Raw genomic sequence first — 26,957 nt, forward strand, 5'->3', positions numbered from 1 at the left:
CTCGTCACAGCCTACCCCTCCCCCTCCCCATATCCTCAAGTCCATGCTCTAGTAGATCTGTGTCTTTATTCCCGTCTTACCCCTAGGTTCTTCATGACTTTTTTTTTCTTAGATTCCATATATATGTGTTAGCATACAGTATTTGTTTTTCTCTTTCTGACTTACTTCGCTCTGTATGACAGACTCTAGGTCCATCCACCTCACCACAAATAACTCAATTTTGTTTCTTTATATGGCTGAGTAATATTCCATTGTATATATGTGCCACATCTTCTTTATCCATTCATCTGTTGATGGACATTTAGGTTGATTCCATGTCCTGGCTATTGTAAATAGAGCTGCAATGAACATTTTTGTACATGACTCTTTTTGAATTAAAGCTATGGGCATTGACTGCAGGCATGTTATAGGGAGATAAATTTTAGCAAAGAGCCCATATTGAAGATAAAGATCTGGAATTTTTTAAATTGAGATGTAATTGACATATTATATTAGTTTTATGTGTACAACATAATGATTTGTTATATATATATATTCCAAAATGATTACAGTAAGTTTAGTTAACATCCATCACCACCAATATGTTTTGTATATCTTTGGGTTCATGTTTTTTTTAGATTCCACATAGTAGTGATATCATACAGTATTTGTCTTTATTTGTCTGACTTATTTCACCTAGCATAATACCCTCGAGGTCCATCCATTACATATTGTCACAAATGTGATGTATATATCACAGCACATTTTCTTTATCCATTCATCCATTGTTGGAAACTTAGGTTACTTCCATGTCTTGGTTATGGTAAATAATGCTTCAATGAACATGGGGGTGCAGATATATTTTTGAGTTAGTGATTTCCATTTTCTTTGGATAAATAGCCAGAAGTAGAATTGCTGGATAATATGGCAGTTGTGTTTTTAATTTTCTGAAGAATCTTCATAATGTTTTCCATAGTGGCTGTACCAATTTACATTCCCACCAACAGTGCACAGGGGTTCCCTTTTCTTCACATCCTCACCACACTTGTCATTTCTTGTCTTTTTGATAGTTGACATTCTAACAGGTCTAAGGTAATGTCTCATTGTGGTCTTGATTTGCATTTCTCTGATGATTAGTGACGTCGAGTATCTTTTGGGGTACCTGTTGACAATTTATTTATGTGTCTTCTTCAGAAAAGTGTCTTTGCCCATTTTGAAATTGGTTTGTTTGTTTGTTTTCCTATTGAGTTGTATGATGTCTTTATATATTTTAGATATTAACCCCTTATTAGATATATGATTTGCAAATATGTTCTTCTATTCCTTAGGTTGCTTTTTCACTTTGTTGATGGCTTCCTTTGATGTACAGAAGACTTTCAGTTTGATATAGTCCCATCTGACCTGGAATTTTCTTCTTTTAAAACTTCTGTCCTATTAATATCCCTTGAGAAGTCTTCCTGTACCCACCACCACCCGGGGAATGAAACCATTGCTCTACAATATGAAGGAGTTCCTCAGCTTTGTCATCCATAAGACCAGCTTCATCTTTAGTCTTATCCATTCTGTTGTTTAGTCCATCTATTTCATTTTTGTAATCTTGACTATAATATAATTAATTTCCAGGGATTATTTCTTATCTCTCACTAATTCTTTCTTAGAGCATCTTGTTTCATGATAGGAATGTAATTTCCTCTAAAATCTCTCTGAGGGTTCCATTTGAACTTTTAAATCTTTTCTTTTGTTCTCCAAATTACCTCCATTTTCTTCAGGGTTGCTCATTTAGTTTATTCTTCTTCTCTCTTCCTTGATGGTGATGTTTCTCAAATGTGTGTTGACTTTTACTACTTAGTTCTTAAGTGAGGACTGAGTTGATTCGTGAGAACAAATTGTTTCCTCAAAAGGCCCCTGCCTTAAATGAAAAAGTTCCCATGATCTCTGTGGGAGTGTAGGATGTTTGCTTAGCAGTCTTCCCCATACAGTGTGTGGGCTTGGGCAGCCAGGAAGCCAGAAACATTTTATAAATGCCAAAATAATAAGGATTTTTCTTCTAGTAGTGAAGTTAAGTGGGTTTCACTCTTGGATGAAGCTGTCTATCCTTTTGACTCTCAGTTGAGTAAAGTGGAGGTCCGAAATCATCTATCTTTTTTTATCTCTGCTTTCCATATCTCCCAAGCCTAATGTCTTCTTCCAATATCTCCTTATATCTCCCAAAGAAAGACCTCCCCCTTTCTCTACAAGGCAGTCCTTGGGTTTTAGGCTGGAGGGAGAGTGTCAGCACTGCCAGCCTTAAGAGCCCTGTTTACTCTACTTGGAATAAGGAGAGGGAAGGACAGAGAAGGGAAGGACCCACAAACCTGATCTTTCCAAGTACTCACCTTTGACTAATTCCCAAGGATCACCCTGCGACCTGTGTCTGCTTTTCTTGCATGTATTGCTGTTGGGTTTGGAGTTTCTTGGAGAACCCCCTGAATGGCAGTTCTTCCTTCCCTCTGTCTTGGGCCTGCATTTGCGCTTCTCAGTTGAGTAATCTGTATCTATGTACTTTCCATCTTCCAAGATTTTTTTTTCAAAACTTCCTTCCTGCTGCTGGTTTCCCTTCCCATTATACTTTTATCAAGCAGGTACAGGTATAAGTGTAGATACAGAAATAGAGAGAGTTCTACCTTTCTGTCATTCATGGGCATTTAGGAGGAAGGGATGGTAGCAGTATATGCTCAGTTGACCATCTTGAAACAAACAAACAAAAAAACATTAGCTCTATTTTTAAAGAGATAGAGATGGTATAATGCAATATTTTTAAAAATGCTTAACCCAAAATTCAAGTCTCTAAAGGAACTTTCCTGTGTAGATAGCCACAAGTACATATTCATTCTCCTCCACCATTAAGATTCTGCTGTAGAAGAAATTAACAACCATTACATTACCCTGTGCAGCTGTGCTTCTGCTCAGTGGTTCCTGTTTTTTGTCTGCCATGTGTAGTACCTGGTAAAGATGATGAAAGCTTCTACCAGTGAAGTTTTTCAAGGTTTTCTTAAGTCATTAAGTGTGTCTATTCTAGGTGTTAGTTTCTTTGGGAACCTGTGAAGTATTTACATAAGTGAACAGAGCTTATGAAAAAGTAGGAAAATTGGTCAGATTGCCATTTTATTTAAAAATAAAAATTAGCTTCCAATCATTTATAGAGAAGACAAAAAGATATTTCCTCTTAGAGAAAGGTGTTAACTTCTGACATAAGACCAGGATTCACATAAAACCATTGCTGATTTCCAGATACCACCTATTTTCCTTTTACTATTTCAGCTCAAAATTTAACTTTTGAAAAAGTTCAACTCTACAATATATAGTTGAATGTATTTTGATTTCAGATGATGGGGCGCTTTTTCAGTGGTCTGGCACAGTCAGGGGCCTGGTGCTGCTTTGATGAATTTAATCGAATTGACATAGAAGTTTTGTCAGTCATCGCACAGCAGCTCATTACCATCAGGAATGCCAAAGCTGCAAAGGTAAGGCGCTGGTCATTTGTCTGTGGAGATCGTGTTTCTTAAGTTCATAATGAATTTACAGCATGTTGCATCTTAGGAAGGACAGTGCTAACTTTAGCCTATGTATTCCAAGTTTCCAGTGTCATTGGTGAGTATTACAGCAACAGGACTTAGTTGGATGAATTAATTGCTCATCCAGGCAACACAGAGAAACAACTGTATGGCAGACATTGTGCTGGGACCTGAGGATACAGGTGAGACTCAGTCCCTGCCCTCGTGGAACCTTGTTCTTCCCACCCTCAACACACGTGCACATGCACGTGCACACACACACACACACACACACACACACACACTCTTGTACTCCCTGTCCCTTTCTCCTCCACCTCCTCTTTTCCTGCTCACCGTTCTTATTCTTGCCTTTCACATACACTTCTCTGCTAGGTTTCTCTAATGCTGCCTCATCTAGGCTCTACTGCCTTCCTCATGGCCCCTAGTCTCAGTCTATTGCTGGTAGAAAAATGAGAGAGGAGTCCTGGAAAACCCAGGGGGACCTTGACTCTCCAGAACTCACTAGACTGGAAAAGCCAAGGAGTGTAGGGCCAGATGACGATATTAAAATGGCCTCACTGTTTAAAATCTGATTTAGCCCATATGAGCATGTTCCTGGAGAAGGGTTTTGTACTGGGAAGGTGATGGCAGTGAAGGATGGGACCAAGTCCCCTACCACTCTGTGTTGACCTTGTGAGATTATGTCATGAAGTCACCAAAGGGCAGATTGATATTCAGCCAGTACAAACCAGAACAACCTTGCCAGTTGTTTAATATTTAAATAGTCACTGCCTCGAGCCCCTGGAAGGTCCCCACCATTACCTTGGTCCCTACCTGAAAAGTCTCAGACCTCCTCAGGATCCAGCCACAAGGGTTCATCCTGACTTACCAAAGGGGGCCTCTGGACCCAGCTCCAGCTCTAGGGACAAGAGCCATTCTCATCAGAAAGTGCCCTGCTAAAGAGCTGTTAAATATTTTATTGCCTCTGCAGAAAAGCATATTATAGAACAAGTAAAAAGAAAGCAGAAATTGGACTTTTACCAGCTACTAAATTGTACATGTCTTTGTACTTTACACTTACTTCATCTTCACACCAAACCAATGTGAAGTAGATGGCGTTTTCCCAAGCTACAGGTCAAAAAGATTCAGAGAAATTAAAACATTTCTGGGAACAACATAGAACCAAGACACACGTCTAAATCTGTGTGACCGTGAGGTCCACGTTCCTCCAACTACACACCCTCTGGGAGGCCCGCATTAAAATCAGGGACCACCAGATATAACATAATGTCAGTTGTTATCACCATCCTGAGAGCTGATCATGCTTAGCAAAGCCTCGGGAGAAAGGGAGAAGGAACCAGAGAGAACGCAGGCAGCCTTGAAGCATTGCCAACTGGAGGGCAACCATGTGAGGTGAAAGGAAGTTAGGAGGACATCTGAGACTAACCAAATCTCACCCTTGACTTTGCCAGTGGTCAGGTGAGATAGCTGGAGTAGAATATGCCCCCTAGAATACTAAAGCACAGCAATTTACAGGTTTGAATAACACAAAAGCCATTTAACAGCAGCAGGACTGGGGGCTCCAGTTGTGGGGTCCAGCACTTTCTCCTCCAGGCTATGACACATCGCCCTATCTCCATCATGGTCTTCCCCTGTATTCTTTGTGACTGAATATAATGCCTTCATCCAGTCACCCACCTAGAATCCTGGAATTCATCTTGAATTTTTCCCATTGCCATCAACCCCAGAATCTAAGCCATCACCAAGTCCATTCAATAGTATCTCCTAGATCTCTCTCATCTCCAATAAGAACTCCCTAATTCTGGCTCTCCTCATCTCCCCAATAACACTTCCAACTGGTCACCCTGTCTGTAGTTTGTCTAACCTGTCCAATGCCAACTTTGGTCCTATCACTCTGCTCAAAACTCTCTGTTTCCACCCATCCATGGAACAAAACCTAAATTTTTTAGCCGAGCATGCAAGATTTATGATTCTCAGGCCCCAACCTACTTACGCTTTCCTCCTAGAACTTTTCCCTTTAGCAAAGTGAATAGCTGGCCAGTCCCTGAACATGCAATGCTGTTTCTTATTCTTGCTCACTTTGACTGGAATGGCTGCCCTGTTCATCTATGGGAAATGTCCTCTTCATTCTCCAGGTCTCACATGGGCTTCCCTGCTCCTCCTATGACCTTTGCTCCCTGCAGGCTCTGCACACACCTCCACTATAGCATCGATTACACTGCATGGTCATGGTCCTAGGTCTAACTCTACAGAACAAGCCCAGGAGTTTCTCAAGGGCTCTGTATGCCCATTCCTAACCCATTGCCTACCTGGCACAGATGCTCAATGTGTGTTTGCTGTTGAATGAAAGTGAAGGGGTAATTCCAATGACTCTAACAGTGGGGCCTCAACCACTCAAGGACTAAGATCAGATTCGAATTTCTTAAGGACTCCAGAAAGTAGTGGTGGAGAAGGTTTAGTGGCCATTAAATCTAAGTTGAATTGAGGAGTCTCAGCGAAAGATGTTGAGGCCTAGAAGATTATAGGTCTGGGCCAGGAAGGCGGAGTCACCTGGGTCAAGGCAGGGGCAGGAAGGCAGAGGGCAGGAAGCACGTAGCCCGGAAGAGATTGGGAGTGGGTAGGACAGAATCAGGAAGGAAACATTCCCAACAGCAGGATTCAGTAGTCTTTGCTTGAATGCATGTTACACAAGTTTTGTACTCGAGTAGTAATTATGGGAAAGAATTTACAAATGTCGGGGGACGTGTTAACTTATATTTTCTCTTTCCCTTCAACAGCTCTCTAGATTCATATTTGAGGGGCGAGAAATAAAGTTGGTTATGACTTGTGCAGCCTTCATCACAATGAATCCTGGATATGCAGGCAGAACCGAGTTGCCAGATAATTTGAAAGCCCTGTTTAGACCCTTTGCAATGATGGTTCCAAATTATGCATTGATTGCAGAGGTGAGCTTCACATTATAAAGCAGCAAAAACTTAAGCTTGTTTTTTTTATTTAGTATTTGATTATTGTGGTAGAAAATTTCCCTTATGAATGCAGTCTAGCCAAGATTATACAGTACTGTTTCCCCTTAAGTGTGTAGATATGATCGTTACCACATAGAATGTTTTGTTCTCTGTGTGCATGTGTATGTGTGCATGTGTGTTTGTGTGTATGTGTGTAACTGCTATATCCCTAAAGCCCAGGATGGTATCTGGAATATAGTAAACCCCCAAAACTGGAATGAATAAGTATAATTAACCAGTTCATTGGGGTTCATCAGTTTGTCTCTAGGAATTAAAATGTCTAGATTATTCTAAAAAGACTGTATTATTCTCACTTCTCTTGCTGCATTATTTTTTTTATTAGAGTCAAGGGATGTTAAGTAAAGGCAATACTAATCACTAATGATGGAGGGCAGGGATTTGTTTCTAGTCTGTATCAACTTAGTCAAAAAATAGCAATCATTAATAAGCTAATTATTTATGATTGTATTTGTTCCTTCTGTATCTATCTAGGAATCTATCTATTTAAACTTTTTTTTGTTTCTTCATACTAGTTAACACCCAGTGTATTAAATTTTATATGTATTTTTCTTGGCACTTTTTACCGAGGTATAATTTATATATAGTAAAGGGCACATATCATAAGGGTACAACAGAGTGAATCCTTACACATGTATTCACCTGTGTGATCACCAAGACCAATATATAGGATGTTTACAGGACTCTGGAAGGCCCCTCATGCTCGGTGCTGTATTTCACAGCAAGGGGTGCTACCCCTTTTCGACCGGAGCTTCTCAGAAAGCACATATTACTACTGTGGCTAATAAATTCCTGACAACAGCTAATTTAAAATATTCCTCTACATGAATTAAAAGTAATTGCCTAAGAATAGAATAGAGCATGCCAAATCCTATCATTAGAAAAAGTACAAATTTTATTAGTATAATGCCTACAGCATCTCATGAGTCCCCCAGTGTACTCTGTGGATAAGGTGGGGTCGTGGGCAGTTAAAGTAGGTGGCATCTTCACTCCAGACCCCTCTCTGGACAGGACAATAAATGACTTGCTCATTGTCCAAAGCTGGTAGGAAGAAAACCAGGTTTGGAACTCAGTCCAACATTGTGTTCACATTTCACGTTTTATCCTATTGTTATATTACTCAGTAATTAATTGGAGAAATTTAAAAATCCAGTCTTCTGAGTGCTATTCCTATTGTTGTTACAGATTAAATGAATCAGGGTCTGTCATCAGTAAATATTTTTAATCACCTGCAGTGCACAGAGTACTATGCTAATAGGTAGTGATAGAGGGATGAAAAAAACAAACACCAGTACGAAATCTCTGCATTATCTCAAATCAAAATTCCAAGGCCAACTGCAGTGATTTGAGTAGATTATGGATTGAAGGAAGTGTCCACACCCACCCCCACTATCATCACTGATTTATTTAACCAAGGGTGCAGAAACTTGTCAGAGGCAAGGTGGCCTCCTAGGGCAGGGGAGAGGCTGCAAATCTTTGGGTAGCTTCCCTTGACTCCCAGGGAGCCTAAAGGGAGTGCATCACTGACACTGTCAGATCAGGGAAGCTCAAGTCTTGCTTCTATACTCAGGCCTCACAGCATCATCCAGCCTCCACGATGTGAACATTTTCACAGTGGGCTCTGCTGTTCCTCAAACCAAATGTCACCAAGACCACATCTTCATCTGTCGAAAGAAAGCAGAATCAGTGCTCAGACATCCCCATACAATATCCCACCTTCCACCTTGTGGCACAAAACTTTTTCCCTCCAATCTTTACATTTCTTTGTTAAAGGGTATAACAACTTGGAGAGATACAATATAATACCTAAAGTAGATTTTGAATACATTGGTATTATGCTAATATGTTGTTATCAATATAACATAATAGACACTGCATTATATTTTTCCATTCTAGGTAATTCTATATTCTGAAGGATTTGAATCCAGTAAAATATTAGCAAGAAAAATGACTCAGATGTATAAGCTTTGCAGTGAACAGCTCTCTCAGCAGGATCACTATGACTTCGGCATGAGAGCCGTGAAGTCTGTACTGGTCATGGCTGGGTAAGAAACCAAAGTGGGCAAGAGTCAAGTTTCCAACCATGTCATCACTTGCATTTCATGAGTAATTCACAGATGGGACTTAAAGCAACATAGCAAGTGATTAATAAATGTTAGCTGCTGCTGTTGTCATCATGCTTACCTTGACACACCCCTGCCACAGTGAAATGGGGCATCTCTCTTCATCCCAAGGTTCTTCACTGTGAGAACCAACATAGCTGCTCCCAGACCAAACCTGAGTCTCCACTAGGCTTTGGGTAACTTTTGTTTCCCCTGAACTCGTCACATACAATGGGTTTCAGTGTACAAAAGGCTTTACCACCATGAGCTAGGAGGACGAGACTTAAAAAACAGTTTGTTATGCAGATACACTAATTAAGTCATACACATCACCTGACAAAGCATACTTCAGTTTCATCATTCCATCCGCAGTCCAAGCTTTTATCCTAGATGCCCCCTCTCTCTTTACAGTTTGGTCCAAGGCTGAGCTTCTTTCTAGTTCCTAGTAGAGCAAGAGTCTTTTCTCTTCTCAGGCCCCAGCTTCTCTCTTTATAACCTCTTGACATGCCCACCTGTGGCATCCCCAGCTTGTCCAGAGTCTCTGAGGGAATCTGTCTTCTGTCTAGTCCTTCCTCTCAGGCTGTGACTCGCTGGCTCAAGCTCCGCCCACACAGGACCCCTTCTGCCTGGCTCCTGTACCCCTGGCTTCTGCACAAATCTCCCTGCCTTTCTACCCTCTGTTCCTTCTTTCAACCTCCTAGATACAGTATTTCTCCTCTTTATAGGATTGCCATTAAAGGAAGAGGGATACTAAGGAGTTGAGACATGCTTGTATTCAGAGAACAGAACTACGGCCCATGGGCAAGACAAAGGAGCAGTCATCTAGAATATAATGTGTGAGGGCAACCATAGGACTGTGCCCTGGGTTCGTTGGCAGGGGATGGAGGGACTTTCTAGAGGAGGGAATGTCTGAGCTGGGTTTTGAAAGAAAAATAAGAGCCAGCAAAAGACCAAAGCAGAGCATTCTGGGATAAGAGAAAAGGGAGTCCCAGGGATATGAATCATCATGATGTATTCAGAGAACTGTAAATACAGGTTGGATAAAGTCTGGATTGATGGGGGGAACTTGAGAAAATGTCCTTGTCATTCTCCTCAAGGCTATGTAGCCTGTACCTGACTTGTCCGTGTGCTTTCTTGGAGATGGACACTGGGCATGCAAGGGAAAATGGTACCCTCCTTCCAGCAGGAATCTGCAGTGGTGTGCCCTCCACAGCTTTCTGCAAGGAGAATCCTCAACCCACAGGTTTGGAAAATCATGTTCCATATTATGTTCTTGCAATGTCATCTGAATTATTCCTTTAAATTTAGGTCTTTAAAAAGAGAGAACCCAGACCTAAGTGAAGATGTGGTATTGATAAGAGCTTTACGAGACTCTAACTTACCAAAATTCCTAACAGATGATGCTGTTCTATTCAGGTAAGTTTCTAGGTGTGACAGATAAAGCATAGCTACTGTGTAGAGGTAAAACATAGTTTATCTTCAGATATGTCTGCCTCTAACAAGGTATCATCTTTTCTAGAGACACATTGCAATTTTTAAAATACTAGTTTAAATAAAGATACTAAAGTTTTGGCCTCAATCCAATCATTTATTTTTTTCAAAATATTGATCACCAAGCTGCATGTTATGCAAATTAGCATTTGGTTACAAACTCCTGACCTAAGAGAAGTTCCTGACTCAAAAGAAGCAGATTTGGGCCCCCACATAAATGTGATTGCTTTTATCTATTTCTACTTTTATTATTTAGTTTTATGTTTATCCAAGTCATATAAGTATGTGGTTTTAAAACTAAAATGCTATTATAAGTTACTCTCATGAAAAACAACAGTTCCCTGCCCTCCACCAAGTCCCACTTCCCGAAGGCAATCATTTTTCAATTCATTCATTCGTTCTTTCCTATTTCCCTCCATATTTTTTTAACATCTTTATTGGAGTATAATTGCTTTACAATGGTGTGCTAGTTTCTGCTCTACAACGACCTCCATATTTTTTAGTACCACGTTTATGCCATCTCATGACTTTTCCATTTCAGATGTTATCTATTAACTTACTAACAGAGAGATGAGGATATGCACACACACCTCTCGCCCTCCACCCATCCTCTCTGTGTAGTCATGTTACAATATAACTGGAGCTAAATATTCAGGATTTCCATAATTTATTATAGAGGTATAAATGTTACCCAAAGCTGCACTATCTTTCCCTTGTTATTAAATTATCTAGCTTTTCATCTTCCCTTCATATATTATCTTAATTTCTGTTTTTTATTCATTTTACCTACTTTTCTATAAATCTATCACTAATTCATTTCAAATTCTGCCAGAATATAAATTTCCTAAAAACAAAAACAAAAATGACCTTCAATCATACAAAATATTCTCTTCAATTTGGAGCCCTCTTTGGAGCCCTCATCCTCCTCTCTGATCTACACTGGTTGCCCATTACCCCTGGTGCATATCTGTCATCCTGGGATGTCCATTTATGACCTTTCTGGGGATTCTCTTTGCCTTTATCCACTATCAGATCCCCTGTTACCCAGAACACGTGTCTACTCACTTTTGGCAGAACATGATGAAAATTTCTATACAGTTATGTTTGCACAATTATGATATTGCTATGAGTGAGATTCTAGGAAGTACATTTCCTAGATCATGGGGTATGGACGTTACAAATTTAGATAGATCCTATCAATATGTCCTCCAAAGACATTTTACATTTATATAAACAGTTTTATGAAAATGCTCATATCCCTTTTTATGTTTTGGAGGGAGAGATACCAAAATAGTAGCCTATTTTATGTACATTACTTTAATTATTAGTACCACTGAGCATCATTTCTTATGTTCATTACTCATTTATATTTATTATTCTTAGAGCATTATTCTATTGTGCTCTTTTACTTAGCAATTTGTGGGAAATCATAAACTTTATCTGGTATAAAAATTGGAAATATTCTCTAAGTATATCATTAACTCTTTATGTTTAAAGGCTTTTGCCTCACAGAAGTTTGATTTTTGCTTGTTTTTATTTTTTCACTTTATCAACATTTTTAAAAGTTATAGAATTTTTGTCTTTTTGAGGTAGACTTTCTTAACACAGTGTTGTAAAGTTCATCTCTTATATTTTCATCTAGTACCTTTTTTTCCTTGCTCTTTTTTTTATCGATGTATAGTTGATTTACAATATTGTATTAGTTTCAGGTGTACAGCATAGTGATTCAATATTTTTATAGATTATACTCCATTTAAATTTATTATAAAATATTGGCTATATTCCTTGTGCTGAACAATATATCCTTGTAGCTTATTTGTTTTATACATAGTAGTTTGTACTTCTTCATCCCCTACCCCATCTTGCCCCTCCCCCTTCCCTCTCACCACTGATAACCACTCGTTTGTTCTCTATATCTTTGAGTCTATTTCTTTTGTTATATTCACTAGTTTGTTTTATTTTTTAGATTCCATATATAAGTGATAACATAGGGTATTTATCTTTCTCTGTATGACTTATTTCACGAAGCATAATACCCTCCAGATCTATCCATGTTGTTGCAAATGGCAAAATTTTATTCTTTTTATGGTGAGTAATATTCCAACGTATATACATACCAAATCTTCTTTATCCATCCATCTGTTGGTGGACACTTAGGTTGCTTCCATACCTTGATTATTGTAAATAATACTTCTGTGAATATTGAGGTACAAGTAGCTTTTCAAATTAGTGTTTTCACTTTCTTTGGATTTATGCCTAGGAGTGGAATTGCTGGATAATATGGTAGCTCTATTTTTAGTTTTTTAAGGACCCTCCGTACTCTTTTCCATAGTTGGCTGCACCAGTTTCCCACCAAGAGCATAGAACTGTTCCTTTTTCTCCACATCCTCACTAACATTTGTTGTTTGTGGTCTTTTTGTTGGTTGCCATTCTGACAGGTGTGAAGTGATATCTCATTGTGATTTAGATTGGCATTTCTCTGATGATTAGTGATATTGAGCATATTATCATGTGCCAGTTGGCCATCTGTATGTCTTCTTTGGAAAAATGTCTATTCAGGTATTCTGCCCATTTTTTAATTGGGTGGTTTGTTTGATATTGTGTTGTATGAGCTATTTATATATTTTGGATATTAACCCCTCATCATTTGCAAATATCCTCCCATTGTCTTTTCATTTTGTTGATGGTTTCCTTTGCTGTGCAAAAACTTTTAAATTTAAGTAGGTCCCATTTGTTTATTTTTGGTTTTGTTTCCTTTGCCTTAGAGACAAATCCAAAAAAATGTTGCTACAATTTATGTCAGAGTGTTCTGCCTATGCTTTCTTCTAGGATTTTAATGGTTTCCAGTCTTACATTTATGTCTTTAATCCATTTTGAGTTCATTTTTTATATGGTGTGGGAAAATGTTCTAATTTCATTGTTTTACATGTAGCTGTCCAGTTTTCCATGCACCACTTATTGAAGAGACTGTCTTTTGCCATTGTATATTCTTGCCTCCTTTGTCATAGATTAACTGACCATAAGTGTGTGGGTTAATTTCTGAGCTCTCTATTCTGTTTCATTGATCTCTGAGTTTGTTTTTGTGCCGGTACCATACTGTTTTGATTATTGTAGTTTTTTAATATAATCTAAAGTCAGGGAGTGTGATACCTACAGGTCTTTTCTTCTTTCTCAAGATTATTTTGGCTATTTGGGATCTTTTGTGTTTCTATACAGATCATAAAACTATTTGTTCTATTACTGTGAAAAAACTTCATTGGTATTTTGAGAGAGATTGCATCGAATCTACAGATTGCCTTGAGGTAGTATGGTCATTTTAACAATGTTGATTCTCCTAATCCATGAGCACGATATATCTTTCCATCTGTTGTGTCTTCTTCAATTTCTTTCATCAGTTTCTTATAGTTTTCTGAGTACAGGTCTTTTACCTCCTTTGGTAGGTTTATTCCTAGATATTTTATTCTTTTTCATGTGATTGTAAATGGGATTGTTTTCTTAATTTCTCTTTCCAATAGATTGTTGTTAGTGTATAGAAATGCAATGTGTTTCTGTATATTAATTTTGTATCCTGCACATTTACCAAATTCATTGATGAGCTCTAGTAGATTTTTGGTTATGTCTTTAGGATTTTCTATATATAATATGATGTCATCTGCAGAAGGTGACATTTTTACTTCCTTCTTTCTAATTTGGATTCCTTTTATTTCTATTTCTTACCTGACTGTTGTGACTAAGACTTCCAATACTATGTTGAATAAAAGTGGCAGGAGTGGGCATACTTATCTTGTTGTGATTTTAAAATAAAAGTTTTCAGCTTTTCACAATTGAGTATGATGTTAGCTGTGGGTTTGTCATAAATGGCTTTTAGTATATTGAGGTATGTTCCCTCTATATCCAGTTTCTTGAGAGTTTTTATTGTGATTGGATTTTGAATTTTGTCAAATGCTTTTTCTGTGACTATTGAGATGATCATGTGATTTTTATTCTTCCTCATTTTTGTTAATATGGTGTATCATGTTGATTGAATTGCAAATATCAAACCATTCTTGCCTTCCTGGAATAAATCCAACTTGATCATTGTTATAAAGCAGAAACTAACACACCATTGTAAGGCAATTATACTCCAATAAAGATGTTAAAAAAAACAACAAAACAAAAAACAACAACAAAAAATGATGTATCATTGTTGAGAATTTTTGCATGTATATTATCAGAAGTATTGGCTTGTAATTTTCTTTTTTTTTTTTAGTGTCTTTGTCTAGTTTTGGTATCATATAATAGTAGCCTCATAGAATGAATTTGTGACTGTTCCCTCCTCTTCAACTTTTTTGAATAGTATGAGAAAGATAGCTATTAGCTCTTCTGTGTATGTTTGATAGAATTCCCCCATGAAGCCATCTGGTTCTGGACTTTTTTTGTAGCAAGATTTTTTTTAATTACATATTCAATTTCACATCTAGTGATCAGTCTGTTTATGTTGTCTATTTCATCCTGATTCTGTCTTGGAAGATTATATGTTTCTAGAAATTTATCCATTTCTTCTACATTGTCCAGTTTATTGGAGTGTAATTGTTCATAGCATTCTCTTATGATTTTTTGTATCTCTGTGAGATCAGTTGTATATTCCTCTCTTTCATTTCTTATTATTTTATTTGGTTCTTCTTCTTCCTTAGTGAACCTGGCTAAAGATTTATCAATTTTGTTTATCTTTTGAAAGAAACAGCTCTTGGTTTCATTGATCTTTTCTATTGTTTGTTTGTTTTTTCAATTATATTTATTTCCTCTCTGATATTTATTACGTCCTTCCTTCTGCTGACTTTGGGCTTCGTTTCTTCTCCTTTTTCTGATTTATTTAGATGGTAGGTTAGGTTGTTTATTTGAGATTTTTCTTGCCAGTATCACTATAAACCTCCCCTTTAGAACTGCTTTTGTTGTATCCCATAGATCTTGGAAAGTTATTTTTTTAATTTTCATTTGCCTCAAGGTATTTTCTGATTTCCTTTTTGCTTTCTTCATTGACCCATTGCTTTCTTATTAGCATGTTGTTTAGTCTCCATGAGTTTGTGTTTTTCCCATTTTTCTTCCTGTAATTGATTTCTAGTTTTATACCATTGTGATCAGGAAAAAATGCCTGATATAATTTCTGTCCTCTTAAATTTGTTGAGACTTATTTTTGTGACCTAGCACATGATCAATCTTGGAGAATATTGCATGTGCACTTGAAAAGAATGTGTATTCTGCTGTTTTTGGATGAGTGACCTGTAGATATCTATAAGTCCAACTGGTCTAATGTGTCATTTAAGACAACTGTGTCCTTGTTGTTGGTTATTTTTTGGGGGGGTCTGGATGATCTGTCCACTGATATAAGTGAGGTATTAAAATCCCCTACTATTATTATATTATTGGCAATACCTCCCTTTATATCTGTTAACATTATCTTTGAATATTTAGGTGCTCCTGTATTGGGTGCATATATGTTAATGAGTGTAACATGCTCTTCTTTTATTGACCCTTTTATCATTAATAATGTCCTTCTATATTGCTTGTTATAGACTTTGTTTTAAAGTCTATTTTACCTGAGTATTGCTACCCCAGCTTTCTTGTCATTTCCATTTACATGAAACATCTTTTTCCATCCCCTAACTTTCAGTCTGTGTGTGTCTTTAGCTCTGAAGTGAGTCTCTTGTAAGCAGCATATAGATGGGTCTTGTTTTTGTATCCAATCAGCCACCCTATACCTTTTTTATTGAAGCAGTTATTCCATTGAAATTTAAAGTGATTATTGTTATGTACTTATTGCCATTTTATTACTTGTTTTATGGTTGTTTTGTAGTTCTTCTCTGTTATTTTCTTCTTCTTTTTGTTTCTTCCCTTGTGGTTTGGTGATTTTCTTTAGTGGTATACTTGTTTTCCTTTCTTTCTTGTTTTTGTGTATCTATTGTAAGTTTTGATTTGTGGTTAACATGCTGTCTATATATGTTGACCTATAACTATATCTACTTGTTTTAAACTGATAGCCATTTAAATTCAAATGCCTTCTAAAAGATCTACATTTTTTATTCCCCTCCCCCACATTTTGTGGTTTTAATGTCATATTTTATATCTTCATGTTTATCCCTTCACATTTACAGTAATATAGTTGATTTTACAATTTGTCTTTTAATCTTTGCACTAGCTTATTTAAGTGATTGATCCACAGCCTTAACTATATATTTGCCCTTACTAGTAGGATTTTTCCTTCCCTACAAATTTTTACTTCTTGTTGTAGCCTTTTCTTTTCCACTTAGAGAAGATCCTGTAACATTTCTTCTAAGGTAGGTTTGGTATTGATGAACTCTTTTTGTTTTTGCTTTTCTGAGAAGCTCTTTATCTCTCCTTCAATTCCAAATGATAATCTTGCTGGGTAGAGTATCTTAGGTTGTAGGATACTCTACTCAGCAAGTAGTTAAGCACTTTCAACATTTTAAATATAACATGCCACTCCTTTCTGCCTGCAAGTTTCTGCAGAAAAATCAGCTGATAGCCTTAGAGGAATTCTCTTGTATGTGATTCTTTGTTTTCCTCTTGCTGCCTTTAGAATTCTCTCCTTATATGTAACTTTTGCCATTTAATCATGATATGTCTTGGTGTGGGTCTCTGGATTCATCTTGTTTGAGTCTCTCTGTGCTTCCTGTACCTGGATATCTGTTTCCTTATTTGGGTTTTCTAGTTCCTTATTATAATTCTCACTGTGTTCATCTATTTTTTTCCTTAGTTCAGTTAGCATTCCTATCACTAGTACTTTGAACTCTTTATCTGATAAACTATTTATCTCTGTTTCATTAGTAGTTATTTTTGATTTCTTTTCTTATTCTTTCATTTGAAACAAAGTCCTCAGACTTCTCGTTTAGCTTAACTTTCTCTGTCTATATGAAACTAGGTGAAAGAGTTACCTATACCAGTCTTTTAAGGGTGTCCTTTTGTAAGACCCCATATGCAGTCTGCACTGTACCCAGTGGCTTTGGTGGGAGAGCTGGATCTGAAGTAAGCACAGGTCACATCTTCCTCCAGGGTGTACTGGCAGCAATCCCTGGTGGGAAGTGGAGCTGGAAACAGAGGGGCTAGAGCCAGAGTCAGGTGTGAACCAGGGCTTGTCCTATGCTCAGTGGTCAACAGTTGCCCTATGAAGGGCAGAGGCAGGTCCCAAGGTGCTGAAGCAGATGCCCTGAGGTTGGGTCTGAGCTGGTTCTATCCCCTCTAAGTGTGTGATCTACCCCTCCCAGCATCAGCACCTTCACTCTAGAGGAGCAGTGCTGAGTGAGAAGGGCCGGACTGGATGCCAAGTGCAGGTTGGGGCAAGTACTAGGGTGATCCCAACACATCAGAGTTCCAGGCCACTCACGATCCACTGCCTCCATAAGCTCCAGCAATAGCCTCCCTTGCCCTGTTCAGATGCAGTGCTGTGTCCAAACTGACTCCTTCCTCCTAACTGCACACTCTCCTTGGCAATGGCAGCCTTCACCCTAGTGGGGAGCTGCACTAGACCTAGCAGTGCTAGAGCAGGTGCTCAGCATGGGCCAGGGCACAAGGTGGGAGATGGGGGTTGTGGGAAACCAGCCAGAGCCCCAGGCAGTTTCATTCTGTTTCCACCCCCTTGTTCTTGGGAGTAAACAACCATGTGTACACCCCTCACAAGTGGAGTCTAGGTTTCTTACAGCTCTGCTGGTAGTCCCACTGGCTTTCAAACCAGCTAAGAGGACTTGTCTTCCCAGTGGCAGCCCCCAGGACTGCAGTGCCCAATGTGGATCAAACCCCTCACTCCCCAGGGAGGACCTCCAAGCCCATGTAATTCCCTGCCTCTTGTGTGTCCCCTCCAACAGGCACAGGTACCAACCTAATCGCTCTTTCTCTTCCCTTCCTACCTGACTCTGTGTGGATCTTTCTTTACAATTTTGGCTGTAGAAGAGTCTTTCTGCCAGTCCCCAGTTTGTTTTCAGTGAGAGTTGCTCCACATGTAGATGTATTTTTGATGTGCTCATAGAGGGAGATGAGCTCACATCCTCCTCCTTCACCATCTTGATCTCCCTTATCTTGTACTTTCCTTGTCATTTTATATTAAGTTTTTTACTGCCTCTCAAATGTTTTTGTGTTATGTAGTGTAAGGTGGGAGTTTAGCTTCTTTTTTACCCATAGCACCATCCCATATTAACTGTTTCCTACAGAAACAGTCCATTTATCCTTTACTCCCTTTTTTATGTAGTACTAGTTTTCTATTTCCATCTTATTTTTCTGAATATTTATATACCATTATAAGTACACATAAGTGCTTTTGGGAAAAGTTGAGATATAAGTATAATTTTTGAAATAAACAAATTTGTCACCTATACGTTTGGTACTATGCCACATACTGTGTATAATACAAAAATGTAAGAAATATTCCCTACCTCAAAAAGCTCCCAATATACTTAAGAACATTGGTCTACTGTATAAGAAACAAACAAAATCATGCACAATATCAGAGAAATGATAGATTCTGGTATAACACACAGGATAATCTAGTACTGTGTGTTCAGAAGCAAAGATAATGAGAAAAATAGGACCCATAGTAATGTTTAATAAATTAATTGTAACAAACATGGGGAAATATCAGTGACCAGTGTTCCTAACTTATTTTATTTTATTTTTTGCAGTGGAATCATATCTGACCTTTTTCCTGGAGTCCAAATTCCAGAACATGATTATGGTATATTACAGTCAACAATTATAGATGTCATGAAGAGACAAAATCTTCAGCCTGAGACATGTATGGTTAAAAAAGTGATACAATTCTATGAAACCATGCTAGTAAGGCATGGTGTTATGTTAGTAGGGCCAACAGGAGGTGGCAAGACCACAGTTTACCAAATACTAGCAGAAACTTTAGGGAATTTGAGAAAACTTGGTGTAGACAATCCCTTTTACCAATCAGTTAAAACATATGTTCTTAATCCTAAATCAATTACAATGGGTGAATTATATGGTGAAGTTAATAACATAACCTTAGAGTGGAAAGATGGCTTGATGGCATTAAGTGTCCGAGCAGCTGTGAATGATACTTCAGAAGACCATAAATGGATCATCAGTGATGGGCCAGTAGATGCTCTTTGGATTGAAAATATGAATACAGTCCTGGATGATAACAAGATGCTTTGCCTGGCTAACAGTGAGAGGATTAAACTCACACCTCAAATCCACATGCTTTTTGAGGTAAATTGCATATTCCTTACTGTGGAGTGAAATCGTTCATTAGATTAACATACCATCAGTAATTTTTTTCTCTTACTGATGTACCATTGACTATCTGTAAGGCCTACCATGGTGTTTTGTTTACATATTAAATATTTAACAAATTGTCCTTTTATAATAGATTGTCCATTCTGACAACCAAAGTCTCTCAAATGTTTCTGTCTCTCTATAAATAGGAAATACAATAAATTCTAGCTTCCCAAGCACTTGTTTCTTTTCCTTTGGAGGCAGTAAATATATATATATATATATATATATATATATATATATATATAAAGATGAATAAATTTAAGTTTTAAGATGAATAAATCATCCCTCTGTGGTATGAATATTTGGTGATGGGATTGGAAAAGGAATGTGGGCCAAATACAGCTACAAAATATTATGCAAGATACCACCCCTGCTGTATTCATTCATCAAACATTAATTGAATACCTACTATGTCCTGGGTATTATGTTAGGTATTGGATATAAGAATGAAAAAGATAAGAAAAACAAAAAGAAGGGAAAATAAATATTTATACCTTCCAATAAGGATTTGACAGTATCCTTCTATATTTTTTTTCTCCTTATGCCTCACTTAACTTTTCTTCTCCATTTTTAATCACTTATAGCTCCCCCATTCTCTTCCACACAAAGCCTTACAGTGTTAACTTAAACTTTAAATGTGTGATTCCTTAACATTGAATTTAGAGGAATAAGGAAGTATCATGTTAGCCATTTCCTGTTCGACATTTTTCAATTTTAGGTGCAAGATCTAAAGGTTGCCTCTCCTGCAACAGTCAGTAGATGTGGGATGGTGTTTGTAGATCCTGAAGAACTGAAGTGGATGCCTTATGTTAAAACCTGGATGAAGAGTGTTTCTAAAAAAGTAAGTGTAATCAGACACTCCCCACTGTCTCCATCTGTCAGGGCTCACCCTTCCCTCGAGTGCCCAGATAACAATTGGTTAACGCCTCACTGTGCTTGATTGAGGGAATCCCAGCATTGTACATAGGTCTCTCCCCAGAATTCTTGGGATCTTCCAGGAAGGTTGTATACTTCCCAAAGCTGTCCTCACCTTTTGTTACCCTGCCTGGCTTCTCTCCAGACTATTTTCTCTTAAATACAAACACTTCCTTGAGTTTCCCCAAACACAGGTAGAACAACCTGGGGCATTAAAAAAAAGACTCTGCAGGAGGCTTGAGATAATGAGAGGGAAGTACCTGGAAGGAAAAGAACAGTAAATCCAAACATTGTTACAGTTTTTAGATTTTAGGAACCCCTAACACCTCTGAGAGCCAAGAAGAAGAGAAAACCAGTTTACCTCCCACCCAACCTTAGGTCAATTACCCAAGACACATTCTAACCTCAGAGGTACCATTCCACCCAAAGTGAAGGAAAGATTTTACATTATTATTCAGAACAACTCAGTTCCATATTATCTTCTGTACCCTCTGCATTCTAAAATAGGGTTTCTCTTTACCTTAACAAACAATGTGTTTTTCTTTTTGAGATTTCATTCTTTTTTTTTTTTTTTTGTGGTACACGGGCCTCTCACTGTTGTGGCCTCTCCCGTTGCAGAGCACAGGCTCTGGACGCACAGACTCAGCGGCCATGGCTCACGAGCCTACCCGCTCCACAGCATGTGGGATCTTCCCAGGTCGGGGCACGAACCCGCGTCCCCTGCATCGGCAGGCAGACTCTCAACCACTGCGCCACCAGGGAAGCCCTGAGATTTCATTCTTTTTTTATTGCTGAGTAATATTCCATTGTCTATATATATCACCTCTCTTTTATCCACTCATGTTGTTCGTTTGTTTTTTTTTTAATTGGGGTAGAGTTGCTTTACAATGTTGTGTTAGTTTCTTCTGTACAACAAAATGAATCAACTGTATGTATACATATATCCCCTCCCTCTTGGACCTCCCTCCCACTCACCCCCATCCCACCCATCTAGGTCACCACAGAGCACCAAGCTGAGCTCCCTGTGCTATACAGCAGGTTCCCACTAGCTATCTATTTTACACATTGTAGTGTATATATGTCAATCCTAGTCTCCCAATTCATCCCATTTCCCCCTTCCTCACCATGTCCACATGTCCATTTACTACATCTGCGTGTCTATTCCTACACTGAAAATTGGTTCATCTAATGGATAAAGAAGATGTGGTACATATGTACAATGGAATATTACTCAGCCATAAAAAGGAACAAAATTCGGTCATTTGTAGAGATGTGGATGGACCTAGAGTCTGTCATACAGCGTGAAGTAAGTCAGAAAGAGAAAAACAAATATCATATTTTAATGCATATATGTGGAACAAGCAATCTTTTTAAGTGTTTTGCTCCATCTCATCTCAAGAAAGCCACTTCAAGAAAGCCATCTTCTTTCTGCATCTCCCCCTTCAAAAATGAATCAGAAAACTATCGTTTTCCTTATTCTTAGGCAACAACATTTTAATAATATTGTGGTAAACTCTCTGAGTACCTTATTTTTTTAAATTTCTTATTGGAGTATAGTTGATTTACAATGTTGTGTTAGTTTCAGGTGTACAGTAAAGTGAACAGAGTACCTTATTAAAGACAGTAATTCTCAGAATTGAGACTTTATCATGGGCTGCCACAAGATGTTAAACATTTCTGAATTCACTCTTTTAATAGACTTTATTATTTAGAGCAGCTTAAGGTTTATAGAAAAATTTAACAGAAAGTATAGAGAGTTGTCATATAATTTCCCTCCTCCAAATAGTTTCCCCTGTTATTAACATTTTGCATTGGTGTGGTACATTTGTTAAAATTGATGAACCAGTATGGATGAACCATACAGTCTTATGAACTAAAGTCCATAGTTTACATTATGGTTCCCTTTTGTGTTGTACAATTCTATGAGTTTTGATAAATAAATAATATCATGTATAATATCATACAGAATAGTTTCACTGCCTTAAAAATCTGTGCTCTACCTATACACACATCCACACCCTCTTTCAACCCCTGGCACCACTGATTGTTTTCACTGTCTCCATAGTTTTACTTTTTCCAGAACATCATATAGCTGGAATTATACAATATGTAGCTTTTTCAGATTGACTTCTTTCACTTAATAATATGTATTTACGATTCCTCCATGTCTTTCTGTGGCTTGATAGCTCATTTTTTGGCACTGGATTAATACTCCATTGTATGGATTTAACAAGTTTATCCACTCACTTTCTGAAAGACATCTCAAAGTTTCCAAGTTTTAGCAATTATGAATAAAGCTCCTATAAACATTCACTTGCAGGTATTTGTGTAGAGATAAGATTTCAACTCATTTGGGTAAATACCCAAGACTGTGATTTCTGGATCATATGATAAAACTATGTTTACCTTTGTAAGAAACTGCTTGTCTGTCTTCAAACATGGCTGTACCATTTTGTATTCCCGCCAGCAATAAATGAGAGTTCTTGTTGCTCCACATCCTCACCAGAATGTGGTGGTGTGGTATTTTAGATTTTAGCCATTCTAATAGGTATGTAGCTGTATCTCATTGTGGTTTCACTGTGAAGTTTTCTAATATGTTGAGTGTCTCTTCATATGTTTATTTGCCATCCGTATATCTTCTATGATGAGGTGTCCAAATCTTTTGCCCACTTTTTATTAGGTTGTATGATTTTTTTTCCACAGATGTCAATGACTACACATTGTGCTGTATTTTTATTTATTTATTTATTTATTTTTTGCCTGCGTTGGGTCTTCGTTGTTGCATATGAGCTTTCTCTAGTTGCGGCAAGTAAGGACTACTATTTGTTGCAGTGCACAGGCTTCTCATTGCAGTGGCTTCTCTTGTTGCAGAGCACGGGCTGTATGTGCACGGGCTTCAGTACTTGTGGCACGCAGGCTCAGTAGTTGTGGCTCACAGGCTCTAGAGTGCAGGCTAAGTAGTTGTGGCACATGGGCTTTGTTGCTCTGCAGCATGTGGGAACTTCCCAGACCAGGGATCGAGCCCGTGTCCCCTGCATTGGCAGGCAGTTCTTAACCACTGCACCACCAGGGAAGTCCAGGTTGTATGTTTTCTTATTATTGAGTTTTGGGAGTTCTTTATATATGTTAGATACAAGTTATTTATCAGATATGTGTTTGCAAGTATTTTCTCCAAGTCTGGCTTGTCTTTTCATTCTCTTAACAATATCTTTCACAACACACACGTTTTTAATTTTAATCATCCAACTTATCAATTTTTCTTTCATGGATTGTGCTTTTGGTGTTATATCTAAAAACTCACTTCCAAACCTAAGGTCACCTAAATATTTTCCTCTGTTTTCTTCTAAGAGTTTTATAGTTTTACATTTTACATTTAGGTTTATGATCCACTTTGAGTTAATTTTTGTGAAAGACATAGTATCAATGTCTAGATTCTCTCTATCTCTGTTTTTTTTTATTTTTTTGCATGTGGATGTCCAATTCTAGCACCATTGTTGGAAACACTGTCCCTTCTCCATTGGATTGCCTTTGTTCCTTTGTCAAAGATCACTTGACTATATTTGTATGAGTCTATTTATGGGCTCTCTATTTTGTTCCATTAATCTATTTGTCTTTTTTTTTTTTTTTTTTGCCAATATCACACTGTCTTGACTACTGTAGCTTTACAGTAAGTCTTGTCAGGTAGTGTCATTCCTTTGACTTTGTTCTCCAATATTGTGTTCACTATTCTGGGTCTTTTCCCTCGCCATATAAACTTAAGACTCAGTTTGTTGATATCCACAAAGTAACTTACTGGTATTTTGATTCAGATTGCATCAAATCTATAGATCACATTAGGAATAACTAATATCTTCACAATATTGGGTCTTTCTATGCATGCACATGAGCTGTCTCTTAATTTACTTAGATGTTCTTTACTTTATTTCGTCAGAATCTTGTCGTTTTCCTCATATAGATCTTGGAAATATTTTGTTAAAAATATACCTAAGTATTTTATTTTTTGGTGCTAATGTAAATGGTGTTGTACTTTCAATTTCAAATTCTAATTATTCATTGCTGGTATATAGGAAAGTAATTGACTTTTGTATATTTACATTGTATCCTACAGCTTTGCTATAACTACTTATTAGTTCCAGGAGTTTTTGGTCAATTCTTTGGGATTTTCTATGTAGATAATTGTTTCATCTGTAAACAAAGACAATTTTTTTTCTTTCTTCCCAATCTGTATATATTTTTTCCCTTTTATTCTCCTATCGCAGTAGCTAAGACTTTCAGTACAATGTTAAAAAAAGTGGTGAGGGAGAAACATTTTTTTTTAAATCTTTGGGAATTAGTCCTTTACCTTACATAGATATTTTAAATGTTTCTCTTTATACTTCTTCTTTTTCATTGTTCTTACTTATGAGAGATATCATCAATAGAGATGACTACATGAAATATATGTTGACAGTTTAACAAATGATTATAAAATAAACACCTCTGTATCCATTACCAGATCAAGATGTAGGACATTATCAGTGACCCAGAATCTCCGCCATGTGTCCCTCCCAAGTCATAGAAGGGTTTTTTTTTTTAATTTAACTTGTTTCATATCTTGTGATGCTTATACCCTTTAGTCTAAAATTCACAGGATATATTGCAACATACAAGTTTGAACCAACCCTTTTTTAACTTAATTATATATTTTATCTGGTCTTGCTAAAATATTATTTGTTTGTTTGATTTTTCAGCTGAATGAAGAAACTCAAGAATATATATTGAATCTTTTCCAGCGTTATGTTGATGATGGTTTAAATTTTATCAATAAGAAATGCAACCAAGCAATCCCACAAGTGGACATCAGCAAAGTTACTACGCTCTGTTGCTTATTGGAGTCTTTGATACTTGGGAAAGATGGAGTTAATTTGACAATGGTAGGAAAGGTTTTCTTACTGCTATAAAACTAGGAAGATGTGATTATTGTATAGATGCTCTGCAAATAAACAACTCCAAACTTTCTGTCATATGATTATTTGATTTTCAAGTTAATTTTCTAGGGGACTAATGACTGTGAATAGATTCATACAATCTCATATTTGGAAGGAATTTAACCTATAGTTTACTCTGCTACTCAATGTTTAAACTTCCTTACAGTATAACATAATCGCAGTGTGTGTCTACTTAAATACCTTCATGCAGGCATAAACATAGTTATAATAGTTGAAAGACAACCTTGAGCTTTTGTTCTACATGCTCCTTGCCATTCATTTTCTCATCAGAGTATTTAAATATATACTATTATAAAACATCACTCTGTGCACCATTGAATGAAATATAAGAAACATGCAATGTGCCCTTTTAAAAATGCATGATTCTAAACAAAACAGTGTTTAGACTTTTCAATTTAAGATTCTTTTTATGTTAGCATATAAAATATTAAAATTCTTCCCCTTTGTTCTTTCAGGAGCAAACAAAACTGAACACCGTACTGTGTCAGACTTTTGTGTTCTGTTACTTATGGTCTTTAGGTGGGAATCTAACTGAAAACTACTGGGATTCTTTTGATACATTTATTAGAACACAATTTGATGATAATCCTGATGCCAGGGTAAGAGGCAAATAAAGTTAATTTTAACATAATAACTCTGAATCATTAAAATTAAATTTCAAGACTAAAACTTTAAAAGCCTTTGTCCTACTATAAATTCTTCATGTAAAAGCGTTTCTAAAATTATTCACTTTCTTAAACTATAGGTAACATTTATTGTATTAAAAATTTTAGGAGTTCTCTCCCGGCCATATGAAGAAAGTAAGGTATAAAAATGTATAAAAACTCCCTACTATTAGCAAAAACATTGAATTTTAGTTAGTAAACTTATTTTTTCACAGTGTTATGGTTTAGCAATTCTGAAGCTACTTTCTGTATGTTCTAAAATTAAGCAAATGAATCAATATATTGAAGATAATGGCAACGAGGTTTCTCACTGTTAAGAGAAGAGACTTACAAATCTGGAAGAGAAAGATTAGAATGCACTTTGTGTTATTGGATTGGAATTATAGGTTTTGGTACTCATGGAATATATATATATGGGTCTATACATCCATCCATACATAGATTTCTTACTTCTGTCTGCTGAGAGGAACTAGAAGGAATGACACCTCAATAGCAATGAGCATACTTAGTTACTGATTTCTAAATACTATTTTCCATGAAAAAGAACCAAAGCACCTCAGTGAAACAGCTGATTCCAGTACTGAGGCAGGGAAGGTTCAAAATGAGCCCAGAATATCTTTTGTCAGATAGTGAAGAAGTGCTTGAAGAATGATGGCACATGTCAGAAGAGCACAGGAGAAGATTTTTCACTATGTCCTCAGTTTTTTAATAGTAATATCCTGTTATCTATTACTCTGTACAACTGCTGTTGGATTTTTGTTTCTTGCCTTAGTAAATGGCCAGACAGCCATGTAATAGTAGCCAGAACTTAATGAGTGTTATAGATTCTTCCTTCTTTACTCACCTGAGTAAAGTGAGTGAATTTTTTCTTCTAATTAATTTTTTTTCAAATATTTCCTCTTCTCTTCATCCTTGTTGCCTCTGAATAACTCAGGTTCTTTTCATT

General features: G+C 37.1%; 1 protein-coding gene across 1 annotated transcript in view; it reads left to right on the plus strand.

Annotated features, from left to right (window-relative positions):
- DNAH6 (dynein axonemal heavy chain 6) overlaps positions 1 to 26,957 on the plus strand; it is a 273,547-nt gene that overhangs the window by 120,500 nt on the left and 126,090 nt on the right. The window contains exons 30-37 of the mRNA XM_082642773.1: positions 3,345 to 3,482; positions 6,311 to 6,478; positions 8,453 to 8,601; positions 9,967 to 10,074; positions 18,819 to 19,374; positions 20,162 to 20,284; positions 25,089 to 25,271; positions 25,802 to 25,945. Of these exons, the coding sequence (XP_082498899.1) occupies positions 3,345 to 3,482; positions 6,311 to 6,478; positions 8,453 to 8,601; positions 9,967 to 10,074; positions 18,819 to 19,374; positions 20,162 to 20,284; positions 25,089 to 25,271; positions 25,802 to 25,945 (1,569 nt within the window). The remainder of the gene's footprint in view (positions 1 to 3,344; positions 3,483 to 6,310; positions 6,479 to 8,452; positions 8,602 to 9,966; positions 10,075 to 18,818; positions 19,375 to 20,161; positions 20,285 to 25,088; positions 25,272 to 25,801; positions 25,946 to 26,957) is intronic.

This window comes from Mesoplodon mirus, assembly GCF_964341445.2.
Source record: "Mesoplodon mirus genome assembly, chromosome: 14".
In the NCBI taxonomy this organism is placed as follows: domain Eukaryota; kingdom Metazoa; phylum Chordata; class Mammalia; order Artiodactyla; family Ziphiidae; genus Mesoplodon; species Mesoplodon mirus.